This window comes from Serinus canaria, chromosome 8 (genome assembly GCF_022539315.1).
Source record: "Serinus canaria isolate serCan28SL12 chromosome 8, serCan2020, whole genome shotgun sequence".
Taxonomy (NCBI): Eukaryota; Metazoa; Chordata; class Aves; order Passeriformes; family Fringillidae; genus Serinus; species Serinus canaria.
In genome coordinates, this window is record NC_066322.1 from 17,913,716 (window position 1) to 17,927,808 (window position 14,093).

Here is a 14,093-nt window from a genome sequence, read left to right on the forward strand (position 1 = left end):
AATCTTCAGCCCAAGTCCTAAATTAAAATAAATCGCTGTTCCCATTACCTATAAACAACACACATTTATTTAACAAAATAATGCATAACTATTGCTTTCCAAGAAGTTGAATAGATTGTTATTATTTATAACAGATGATCATGTTAACACTTTAATTTGATGCATTTTATTATAAAATTAACTTGGAAGCAAGACTGTATGATAAACCATTAGGGAAAAAAAACTCAGGGAGAAGGAACAAAAGAAGTATCAAATATGAATGGTTTAAGTAGTGCCAAACTTGCATGAAAAAAACTTGATTAAAAAAAATCAAATCATTCCAATAGCTACATTGAACCCCTAAAGCAATTTAGGAATTTGTTTCTTACAGACAATTAATCACATGCAGGCATTCCAGATGAGAACTATTGATTGCCCTTTTCCAAACTAGTGGCATTCAGACAGGAGACAGACAAATGCCCTGAGCAAGAGGAAGCATCTTCCTGCCTCTGTCTAGCATAGCTTTTAATCGTTCTTTACTAATGTGCATGACATTTTGCTGTTAATCTTTGGCAGAGTTCTTGTTCTTTTTTTTTTTTTTTTGAGCTATACATAGGCAGGATATATTTTTCATTACCTTCACTCCAAGATCCTTCATAAGCTTGGCTTCAAAATTCACTACATCATATGGCAAACGGAACTGGGGGATTTCAGATGTACTAAAACAAAAAAAAATGCCTGTAACTATTAGGAAAATATTATTTTAAAATGTATTATTATTTGCGAAAATACTTCTATTATACCTTAGTTAATTGTGACATATGTGAATGGAAATGTGCTGAAATGTGACTCTTGACTTTTTTTTTATTTTTAGAGTGACAAAAAAGCAATATTCATCCAATGCTAAAAATATAGGCCAGAAAGGCAGTACCTTGAGGCCAACACTGCCCACTCTTGACTAATTAACATATGTTATGTTTGAATTCTAAAGGACTTCAGCTCCATTCCTTTTGTTCAGCAGAATACATAACACTAAGCTTAGGATACCCATTTAAAAAAAAGACCTCATGGCTACTGAAAGCAAAGTGACATAGCAATCTTTCATTAAGCTAATACTAGAGTATCAAATTTCCCATACAATTTTTTTGTTACATTGCTATTTTGAGCTAGGGTATTTAAAACTGTACCTCCATTTATACTTCATAAATTTTTCATTATTTTTCAGGATGGACAAACACTTTATCAGCTGTTGATTTCGTGTCTGTTTTTTGAGTTAATGTCTATTAACTGGCATTTTTTCCTCCTGGGGAAAATTAAGAATGACATCTTCAAGTTCCCAGAATCACAGAAGGGAAAAACTGCAGTGCCAGTATAGAACCTCACTTCATATCTACTGATACAAATCTAATATATATATATATTTATCTCCAGTGAAATGATATCTATCCATGCCAGTTCTAAATTCCTACTGTAAAACATGTTGCAGATAAACAGAGCAAAGTTATATTTTAGATACTTTTGTTCAATGAAGATAAAAACCTATATATGCAGAAAAGTAAAGGCTTCTCCCCAGATACTTCTAAGCTTCAAACGGTCTAATCTGTTTTCAAATTAATGAATCTGTAATATCCATAACAAAGCAGAGACACAAGAGATTCACTGCAGCTTATTTTACATATTGATATTGACCACACATCTTTAGCATCTAACTTTGACAGGCCAGAAGAGTTTTATTTCTTTTGCATCAACTTTAATTATATTGATAAGAAACTGGTGTTCTTCCTTGTTTCTAATACTGCCCTTTTTACACCTTTCTTGACCAGTGTGCAATGAGAAGGGCTGTAAATATCAGATTTAATGAATGTGTCAATACAACTTTCACAGGTCACGCTAAATAAAAGTGTCTGAGGCAGAAACTAATGTATCAATATGATTCTGCAACAGAGATTCAATAAAGAAATCTAATCAGAAAAGAGGAAAGTTCTATTTTCCAGGCCACCTATGTTGTCTCCACAACATGCTCCCAGAACACCACTGGCTGTGTTAGATCACGTTCAGAATTCGTAAACACTTTTTTTTTGCTCTTATTAAACACTTAGTTTTATGCTGGGAGGTATACCCACATGCATGCACATTAACTATGAAAATAGGCTTTTTATGGAAGTCAACTATACATCAATAATTTTGATGCAATTCCTTTCAGCAGCAGCAGATGGTCTGTGACTCTGCAATGGAGACACAGAGGGGAAAAGGAAATGGGGCAGAGATGGAGGAGGGATGCAGTGGATGCAAAGTGTCCCACAAATTCACATCAACCTCAAATTTGACCCAAGTCAGAGGTGCTTGGACAGGTACTTGGTGTTCCTCAGAGATCTCAAATTACTGCTGCTCAAGGGACAACTCTGTGGCCTAGTGAGAGAAGTATTCTTGTACATTGTAAAGCAGTGGCACAGATAGCAAAGCTTGTTCATGGTCTCTAAGCAAGGGCATGGTGTGCTCATGCCTACTCTACTATAAAGCATAAATTTTACACAACTGATGAAATGCAGGAAAACCTGCCCATAGATATGAAAAATCCAGACACATTCAGAGAAGTCCGGATTTATGTTATATTTAAATTTCCCACAACAGGAATTGCAATCACTAGACACCTTTCTAGCATCACAATATTATGAAAATCAGCTATGATGCAAGAAACATCCTAATTAAAAACAACTGGAAAAAACTTTAAGAAGGTAAAAAACACTGCCATTATAAACAGCTGATTCCAAATACAAAATTGATTTGGTCTTCTTAGCAATTTGCAATAGTTTATGAAGCCTTGAAAACACACTCATCAATAAACTAAATTTGTTAAAAGATGCACTGCAAAGACTTAGAAATGCAATAATGGATGACTGCTGCCACAGGCCAGCCCCCCTTCTGTTTCAAGATTAAAGTAAGGACAAAAGGAATTGATGCCCTTAAACCACACATAAGCATTTCTACAGTGAATGGAAGTAAAATTTGACCTTGATTAATACACATTAAGACTCAAAAGAAAGAAAGAAATTTTAAAATACACTCCTCAATCATTCAGGATACTAAGAGAACAGGCAAAACTCCGTGTAAGGCTTTTTGCATTAGGAGAAACAACAGGCAAAACATTATTTTAAATTCAAGTTAAACCATGAAGAACTTAAGATCACACTGCTTCAAATACCCAAGCACGTACTAAGCAACTGTGGCATTGCACTACAGAATTGAAGCAGCTGCAGGAACTCCTGCATTGTATTGCCAAGTCCAACCTAAGTCCAGCCTGTCACCAAAAAGAGCCTTTTTGATAAAAACCTCTTATTAATTCTGACTACTTTACAGCAACAAAACTGATTTTAATCTGGTATTTATGATAACATGTGTTATCAAACAGGTAAATAGGTATTTCACATACTAAATTTGCAATCCTCTAGGGTAACTAGTTCAAGTAAAACAGCTTCACAGTTAAATGCCTATGGATTAACACCTTGGTAATTAGGCAGAATAATTCTGAACCTCACTGGGAAAAATGCAAGTAATCAGTTCAGCTTCTCCAGAACTGATTCTCTTTCTTGCAAAGCACTGAATAAGTATTTGGCATTATGACATTTTGAATCAATTTCATTAACCGTGTCAACTCTATTGATCTCAGTGATGCTGCATTAAGAAATGTAAGTGCATCACCCTTTTTTCTCTCTCTGTTTCATTATATTTTTTATTTCTTAAACACATTGTGTGAGTGCATTTGGTACTCTCGCACACCTTACATTGTAGAATTTAATTTTGATTTTGAATGGTTTGGTATCCACTAGTCAGTGTCTGAATTATCTCATACACAGGGATTCCAAAAAACCTACCAGATTTGATCATAGCCATTCCTGCAGCGGCAAAAATTAATTTTCTAGCGCAGAGGACTGACAACAAGCAAATACTAGCCAAGGGTTTACCACAGAGGAAAATTGCAAACGTACCTTCCTTTATGTATTTGTAACTTTTTCAAGGTTGAATTGCAGGGGGTTTATTTCACCCCCTGCTAAAGCAGATCCACTGATGGCTGATTGCCACTGTCACCTTTATTTACACAAGGTAGTCCAGGAAAGCATGCTAAAACTAAAACTCTCCAGGAAATTACTATCTAAAGTATTTTCAACATTCTTTCACTAGGGCTACAGGGACCTAATCGTGTTTTAAGGATAAGGGAAAATGGTTCCTGACTCAGTTTTCTAATATGTTATTTGATAATAACAATTGAGCTCTGGAATTTAACAGGTCATATGAAGAGAATATAGGAGATTGCCACTAGATTTTCAGTTAAAACTTCCTGCAACTGTACCTCTTTTAACATGAATGATCAGTTATTTAAACAAAAGGTGACTTTTACAGATCTGAAATCTTCTGTTCTCTTCCTTTGCTAAAAGTCAAGTGATCATATATGTACAACAGTTTTTGCTATGCTTTCGACAATAATTGGAAACAGTGCTTTGTTAAGATTGTTTTATTACCTTAAGCCCCCAAGGTACTCCTGCTTTTCAAATATGGTGATGTTTGAATAGCCCAGTCGAGCCAAAAAAGAAGCACAACTTAAACTTGCAGGTCCTGCACCAAGAAGAGCTATCTTCACCTGATATGCTTCAGGCATATCTTCTAGAGGAGGTAAGGAAGGGTTTCTGATCTGAGGAATATTCATGGCCTTGAAAACCTGAAAAGCAACACAATCAACAGGTTAAACACATTCCCTCTTTAAATTTTAGTATGACTGACATGATGGAAGCTTCTGCTAGTGCTGTCACATAGCTGATATATTATAGCAAATTCACAACATTATAGAGGTTTCCAAAAGACATGATCTGTGCATTTGTGAGGGATGTTGTATTTGCAGGGTTTGGTCCTTCCATGGGTCTTTTTGTTTTAAAAATCTCTGAAGTCAGGTTTTTCAGAGATTGTAAATTTTACAGAGAAGACAGATCCAGACTACCAGTGACAGAATAGGAATGCAAAGTCAGCCAGATGGTAGAGAATCTCTACAATGCCAAAAAAAATCCCAGCAAACAAATTATTCTTACTAGTAGAAAAATACCTCTGCAAGTAATGCAAAGGATTATAGTGCCAGTAAAGAGGCTTTGCTTTTTCAAGAGACAACATGCATGATCCTGGAAAAATCACTTGTAGCTTGAATTTTAGAGGTGGTAGGTGACAAACTGTAGGTGGGTTTGAAATGTTTTTTAGGAACCACACTTAGTTTTCAGTGCTATATTTTCATTGTTAGCCCATGCTTTAGATGCATCCTCTTAGATATTTTTATAGGACTTTATTTCAGTTTCTTACCTATCTTATTTAATTTGTTGTCCACTTTTTAATTGGGTTTCCAAAAACTGCAGAAACATCTGAAAATTAGACTGTTCTCCCTATGCCCCAATTATTAATTCACCTGCATAATGGTGATGACCTGCTCCAATCTGTCCTGACTATTAAAAATACTTAGGAACAATCTCTGCCCACTGTTGTGCATTTCTATAGAACCCAATGCAATGGGCTGCTAACCTGGTTGTAATGTCACACAATTTTTCAGATTTGCATTAAATCAGTTCTATACTCAGATATACATGTAAGAGGTGAAAGCAGAAATATTCTGTATTGCCCAAGCAAGATTTCACTCTCTGCACTTAAAGAAATTATAGAGAAAGAAATTGAGTCTCTATCTTGTATGATCTACAAAAGGAAAAAGAATAGACATACAGCCTTAAAAGGTTACTAAACATTAGAAGCACGAAAGAGCACAGGTACATCTTTTTACATTTAGTCATAAGGCAAGAATATGTTTAACCCAAGCAGTATATATTTTTAGCAGACAAAATTCAAGAGTGCATTGCATGGGGATTCTCAGTCATATCACAAACACCATCAATGTAGAATCTCAAAAACTACCAGGAGACCACACTGTTCCCCAGCTATTTCAATGCAGATCTGTGTTCCCTAAGTACTTACTAGTCCTCTAAAATACATACACTGACATTTGACTTTATAAATAGCATATTTAAACTATTTAGAAGCTTACCAACAGATTTTACTTTCCCTAGAAGCAAAGGGTTTTCAAGCTAAACTTTGGCAATTCCACTCATGATTAGAATTTTTCATTTATATTTTGAATCAATGTTCATTTTCTTCATATGCACTTGAGCACTCATGCTAGGTAAACCAATGATTAGTTCCTTCCCTCTCTAAAATTTCTGTGTCAAACTCCCCCAGTCTTTGTAAATTGACACAGCGGTTTAACAAACTGCATGAAGCAAGAGACAGATAATTGTTTTAAAGAAAGAATTATTTAAACCTGACAATTCATACAATATGGGAAAGTTTAATGTGGTTATTAATGGATTTCACAGGCTGAAAAGCTCATATTGTACTGTGAAACTAGATTATGATAACCCAAATGCAATGATATTTCTAAAATGTCTGCTTTGTTATATTCATAAGAAATTGCTTGAATTACACCAAATTTTCATTAGTCACATATAGTTGTTTAAAAAGACTATTCTGTAACAAAAATTATATAACTGGCATATTTAATGTGCATATTGAACACTCTGAATATGCATATGCTTAACAAATTTACTACTAAATTTACTTTATTGTTAACATAACTATTTTTATATGTATTATTGAATAGTCATACCTACCTAATAAATGTTACACTGAAGTTCCACACTACTGCAGTGCAGCGTTAAGCTTCAGAAACCAAGCACTCATGCAGAAAATCCTAGGAGTTCAGGCTGAATGGTCAACTTTAATTCTGCCTATTTGCAAACAGGGTAAAACTGCCTTTATGCAGCACAGCCAGCTTGTGTGGCAGTATCTTGCCATCTGGAATTCAGTGGCAGTTTTGCATATTAAGGCTGGCAGGGTAGCTGTGTGAAAATAGCAAACTGCTTTAATGCATTTCAAAGGATTTTTACTCACCTCATGGTGAAGTTTCCCTATACTGTAAGTCACTTAATTAAATATCACTGAATTCCTCTGTATAAATCCTTTGGTGGCCAGAGATGAGTAACTGGCAAGCAAGTGTTCAGTGGCATGTTACATTCAACTGTCCTTTCTGCACCTAATCTCTTCAGACTATGTTCAGGATGCAGGTAAAATTTAATACTATTACTCTTCTTTCCAATTTTCCTTCAAAAACATTATTTCTTTCTTGCTGGGTATTTGGCTGGAGTTTTTCCTTTGTTTTGCAGGGCTTTTTAACCAAGACTCATTCAGAAAAATGAGACCAAATGACCAATTCTGAAGCAGTCTCTCAGTGAAAAGCCTCAGCCATCATCCTCATGTCTGCCTTTCCTTCTGGCGCTCTCTCATACACAGATTAATAACAGATATTAATAACATTAGGCATTTATTCTTAAACATTTTATCAAATATGACACAACTAGCATTACTTCACTGTCTAGGACCTATTCAAATTAAACCCACATTGATTCTGTCCGCTTCTTATGCCTCATGTCCATTAGAGTCCTCCAAGAGGACATATCAGTTCATAAAACATGGAGACTTAGTCCACAAGTGAGTTCCAATTTGACCAAACCAAAACAGGCAATCTATTCTGCTAAGATCCAACAACTGAAAAAAATTCTCTCTTGATTCCCACGTTTGTAACATATTATAGTTCTCCTATTGCATCACTTAATTGTGCGAAGGTGTGAATGAACTTGCTCAATGCTCTCTACAGTGTGAAATCCAACAGTTTGTTGTATTCTCCATTGTAAATAAAGCATCCTTTCACTGCAAAAGGGTCATGTTCCAAAGCATTCAACAAAGAGCATAATTCCAAAAATATATATAAAAATAATGCACAACATGAGTTTATACTCAGGTTCCACAACATGTCCCACCTGAGCCAACTACAGTGATTTCAGTTGTTGAGCAACTGATTCCAGTTTAAATTTCCTGGAAAGTCTTAGATAAATCATTTTAGCTGCTTTTGAGAATGCAGATAGGGAAAAGCTTATTGTTAGCCGCATGTAATAAAATTCTGGTTCCTTTCTTCGCTGCACCACTCTTGTATTAAAATGTTTTGATGAAAAGATGTGACATTCTGCAAAGAATAGGAGGTGACTCAGAGAAATGTATTTTGCTAATCAGACGAAAATAATTTTAAGGCAAAGTAGGCATGACTTAAATGAGTCCAAAACATTTTAAACCATTAAAACAGGCTAGAACTGATATTCAGAATTTTCCCCTCAAATTTTATACAGTTTAAAGTAAATAAAATACTGAATTTCAATCAGTTTGGCACTTAGAGCTATGGTTTAGTTGAAAAGGTGTTGTTTGGTCAAAGGTTGGACTTGATGATCTTGGAGATCTCTTCCAAACTTAATGATTCCATGATCCCTGGCAGGGTTCAAGGCCAGGCTGGAGGTGTCTTTGAGCGACTTGGTCTAGGGGAAGGTGTCCTTGCCCAAGGCAGGGGAGTTGGAACTAGATAATCTTTTAGTTTCCTTTCAACACACGCCATTCTTTTATTCCACGATTTCTTAAAATTATGTTTGGACTATGACAATGTATTAAACAAAACAGTAAATAGATTGAAAGAGCAATCTCAGTGTTAAAATGTGAAAAACCTTTGTCTAATCCTAGAAAATAAGACTATCAAAACATACTTTGTATATCCAAGGTATACAGAGAAGGACATGTTTCAGAAGGACAATTTAACCTTTTAGTAATAAAAGGTTTGACTGGATAACTGAATTTTTTATATTCTTCACATATAATGCTTGGTTCCATGCTTAAAAGGCTCTAGAAATAAGTTTATCAGTAAGGTTTACAGTTAAACATCCTTCACAAAGGCAGTGAGATACCAGTTACTGACACAGACATTAGAATCTGGCTGGGATTAATTTTAGTGTGAAATGTATCAGTATACACTGAATTGTTACCACATTTTACTAGTGCACAGACAGCAGAATACAGGCAATGAAATCAGGAACATTTAGGAACTGGTTTTACCAGTTTCACACTTTCCCACTGGTTTCCATGGATATTTATCTGTAGGCTGGTTTACATTAATATGGGGCAGTTGAATATTTAAAGAAGAAAATCATATTCTGCACATATTTTAATGCAAAATAAAGCAAATTGCATGCACAGGAACCTTCTTGAAGTTGTCAAATTATATTATCACCCAATTACTTCCATTTAATTGCAGTGGATAGCACAGGATGTTACATGAAGTGTTTTTTCCACAGACGTGCTAGCTATGAAGCATTTGTGATCTTCCCTCCACAGTTTAAGAGCTAAAGTTCCTCTTGGCCAGAGAAAGCACTGGCCAAAGAAATCAGAAGTCCTCAGATTTATCCTCTGAACTATTGTGGAAAGCTATACCATTCCCCTCAGACAAGCCTGAAATTTTATTTACTATTATCATGGATTTCAACACAACTTAAAAGATATAATTACCTAAAGATGTATTAAAATTAATACTGACAAATAAAGGACTTTTTCTCTTTTTCTATTTGTCCTTCTGTCTTAGCACCCCAGAACAACCCTCCTCTTGCAGAGGCAGCTCATGTATCCATGCCCGTGATGATGCCCAGCCTGGCATCTCAAGGCCATCCTACTGCAGGAGGGGCAGCCCCATGAGAACCACCTTCTCCTCACAGCTGCACTACAAACTGAGCAGAGCTGTCAATTGGCAACTCAAATAAGGAACCTAAGCCCAAGGGCACAGTGTGCCACTCCATGGCAATCCATCAGGTAAGATATTTCTTCCTTGACTGTGGTGGGCTGGGGGAGAAGGGAGGTTCATCACTCAGGCCCCTCACCAGAACACTCCTTCCAGCACAGGTACTCTGCTGAGCTGCCCCTAGGTGAGCAGCAGGAAAGCTCTTACAATCCCTCTTTTTCAGAAAAATACATATCAAATTTCCTTTTCCAATTTCTTTCTGCTATAGCAGCAGTCAGACTGTATCTGCAAAGAGGAACAAATCACCAGAACTGCAACTGGCACAAGAACCACAGTACTAAATGATCTAGATACTTTATATCTAGTATGCAGAGATGAAAATAATACATTTTATATTTAGCTTGAGCTGCATCATTCAGAATGATTAAGCAGAAACAGAAAAAAACCTTTAGATTTAACAAAGCCTATCCAAAAACATACCAATTTGAGGGTTTCTTACTAATATGACAGCAGATAAGGTAATAGACCTCGCTTCCTTTTCACTATAAGCCTGCAAACTTGTACTTGAGTAACCAGTGTTTTAGTTCATTTTGGGACTGACAGCTACATACCTCATGCTTATAAGTATTGTCACTGCAATCTCAGTATATTTTCACTGAACTTGTGTTCAAAAAATGGATGTTTCCTGATTCTGAAGTACTTGGGCAAAGGAGACAGATAAAGGCATTAATATAATTTTGACCTGTGCAAGTAGCAGGTGTAACCTGAGCTTGACACTCGTCATTTATAATAGTGAGATTTACTCCATGTTATTCTCTAGATGCAACAGTTACCATGGTAACTGCATCCCAGTACACACATTCTACATCACAAATACAAACGGACATTTCCCTTTTTCCACTTAAACATTTAATTGTCAAAACCCACATTTTCTCAGGCTGGATTACAATTCACTTTGAGAATGAGCCAAACATAGTTACAAAACTATGAAAGGGCAGAAGGGAAATGCAGGCGGCATAAGGTGCCGGGTTTTTTTTACTGTTCTACCGTATGCAAGACAAATATTTTACAATTAGGGAGCTTTATCTGCAGGATGAACAGATGATCAGTCATTGTTCAGAAGCACAAACGGGCACACGTCATACTCATATATTTCCCATTTTAAATCCACATTCCTGCTTTACTGCAATTTTGTCTATTATCTCAGCTAGCAGTTGTGCCCTTTTATTATTGCTCACTCTCATAATGCATCAAGTGTATGATCCTCAGACTAATTCCGAGGGAAAAAAAACCTAAAACTGGCTTCATGCACAATGGAGTTTTCAGTAAATAAGCCCCTGTGGGACAAATATTACACCATGCATGAGAATCACCATGCAGCTCTCATTAAGACAAACACATGTTGCATGCCTAAATTACACAATTTGCTAAGTTACTTGTTCAGGTAGAGCTGTGAACACACTATCTGGGCCAATTCTTGTATGAACAGTAGTACCTTGCAATTTTCTTCAATATTATAATCTATATTTTTATAATGATTTTTACTTGGAAGCACTCATACCATTATATTTTTAATAACCTAAAGGTTATTAACAACAATTTTTTTCTTTTACATTTTTTTATATATTAGATGTATAGAAACATAGATACTATGAAAATATTAAAGGTAATAACATTTTTTGAAACGTTCTTTTTGTTGGACTGCCATATAGAACTATACAACAATTTTATTCTGCTAGAGCTCCTGCAACTAACATAATTTTAAACAAACTTAAAACATTGAAAACTATTCATCCTTTGCAGTTTTTATATCAATCATCATGCTAGCACTGGGGGTTTTTTAATAGATTTCTAAAGATTTTTGAAGAAAAATGGCAGATATTTAGCATTATCTACCAAGTCATAATTCCTCTCTATTAATCATAGAAGAAGAGCTAAAAGAAGACACAAATCAAATTATAACAGATATTACTTGCATTTGGTTCCTAAACAGTAATATTTTACCATTGTATTTATGATCTACTTGCCAGCTGTTTAATCTTTTTTGTTTGGTCAGTTGGTTTCAGGTTTCTATCTTTGGTTTTGTGGGGGGGGTTAAGGAAAGAAGTAGTCTTCTGCTTTGCAATAAATACTAGCCTTTTATATATACAGAATAAAGGCCACTAGAAAAAAGCTAATAAAAGTGTTTCTTGACTGATAAAGCCCAACTATTCAACATACAAACAGAATTAACACAGTTCAGTGTCTCTAGTCTCATCCTGTAAATGAGAACTTTGGATTCTTACACTTGTGTGTTCAAATCTCAAGAAAAATGAAGTGGATAACTACTTAAATAACAAAGAGGAGAGGAGAGAAAATTCAGTAACAGCTAAAAAAAAAAGTTTATCAGGTGCCTCAGAAGATTTACAAGTCTCCTAGGGAGAAAAAAGGACGGATACAAACAGATAAAAGGAGAACAGCAGCAGAAGGTAATAATATTTGCTCATCAAATCATGACCTACGGCCATTGAGAAGAGGGTGGGAAGTCTATGCTTGACACTAGAGGAAAATACTGGTTTTACAGATATCATCTGTTACTTCCAGATTGATCTGCATTTCTATTTTGGTCTGTTCTACAAAGTTAGTTTTTACCCAGGCTTTGCAAAGTTGACTGGAACTTCATTGTATGTTTGTAAATAAGATCAGCCAAATAGCTCATGATAGAGAACAAGGACATGCACATTAAGGATTGCATAGAAATGTACAGTCTTAACACATGAAAATGCTGGTTTTAATATAGCCATAACTCCCTCACTTTTGCAGAGGCCAACATATTAATTTTTACAAAATTTTACTTCAGATAGATCAGATGAGGTACCATCTGAGACCTTGAGTTAGGTAAAAATTCTCCATGCCCTCAAAAGAAATTAACAAACAAGTAGTTGCCTCTGTCTTTCTTCAGACAGAAATTGGAGCATTAAAACTACATAATCCCAAGCAATGCACAAGAAGCTCAACAAAAACCCATGCAAAGAATTTCTAATGTGAAGCAGCAAGTAACAACCTTTGCTACAGTAGCCAAAACAAGCACCTACCTTTATGAACTAGTAAATTTACACATATACACTGTGAATTTTATCTATATAAATAGATACACATGGACATGAATTTTAGGTCAACCTCAAACTATGTATTTACTTAGGTTTGGAAAAACAGGACATTAAAAAGAAAAAAATCATCTGAAGTTTATCCTTTGTCTCAAAGTCAGCACAAATACTCATTAATTCTGCTATAGAATATACCCTATGCCCAGAACAGTTCTACACCTCCTTAATATGCACTTACTTACAGCTGCACTTGATCCTTTCCCCTAAGCAGCCTACAATCTACAATGGAGCAACATCCACAATTTCACCTGAAATAAATCTTTCATTATAAAAGAAATTGCCTCAACTACCAGCATGTCTACAGAATCATCTTGTTCACAAATAATGTTCCTTATGTTCCTATAATGTACTGCATTATGAAAGCATTTCTAAGCATTTGAGTGTGCTGTAAGAAAAAGGATAATTATTCTAGCTTTCTATGCTTTAATTTTATTAGTATCAACTTTCCTTGAAAAAAAATCATTAACAAAGGTAACCACAGGCAATACTCAATAGTACATACAAAGAATTTTAGACATTTGCAAGTCCTACCTCAGTAGCAAACTGCTGCAATCCACCAATATTAATTGGTCCTTCCTCAGTGGCGTACAAATTGCAGCCGCCAACACAGAGATCTGACGTTGGACACACCATTCCACATGTCAGGCCAAGTGGATTGTCAGAAAGAATCATTTTGGCAGCTCCATAGTAGTTCTGAAGGAAAAAGAGAAAGGAAGAAGAAATAAAAAACGACAGTTATATGCCAATGAAGCAAAAATTCAAACCTTCAAGAGAGAAGTTTGTAACAAAATAATATATAAGCATACATATTAAATAACACTGACATTACTGAAATGTACTAACATGTTAAGCAAAATCCCATCAAGACACTGAGTAGAAAATCAGCAAAAACCGTGGATTATGCAAAGGTGAACTTTTGCTTTTAGCATGCAAAATGGTTAAAAGGATCTTCAGTCTGAGGTTGTTGTAGGATTTTTAGTAGCTATACAAATCTACCTTCAAAAACTACAATTGCTGCATTATGTACTTGAAAATATTCTCTCCATTTCTAGGTTAATTGGGCAGTAGCTGAGTTGCAACCCTGGTTACAGGTATGACCAGAAAGTGCCAGTTATATTACCAGTTCTTTACGGCCCAGGAATGAAAATCTTATTTTACACATCTGTGCACACCATCTCTGTGAATATGCCTGTCCTTCACACCAGACCAGTAGTGCCAGTTTTCCCAGACACATGATGAGAAGACTTTCCATGTAGCCACCTGCAGATATTGCACTACTG

At 35.5% G+C, this 14,093-nt stretch overlaps 1 protein-coding gene across 1 annotated transcript in view; it reads right to left on the bottom strand.

Annotated features, from left to right (window-relative positions):
- DPYD (dihydropyrimidine dehydrogenase) overlaps positions 1-14,093 on the bottom strand; it is a 334,630-nt gene that overhangs the window by 218,106 nt on the left and 102,431 nt on the right. The window contains exons 5-7 of the mRNA XM_050977198.1: positions 13,345-13,506; positions 4,497-4,693; positions 617-698 (exon numbers count right to left, since the gene is read on the bottom strand). Coding sequence (XP_050833155.1) covers positions 617-698; positions 4,497-4,693; positions 13,345-13,506 — 441 coding nt within the window. The remainder of the gene's footprint in view (positions 1-616; positions 699-4,496; positions 4,694-13,344; positions 13,507-14,093) is intronic.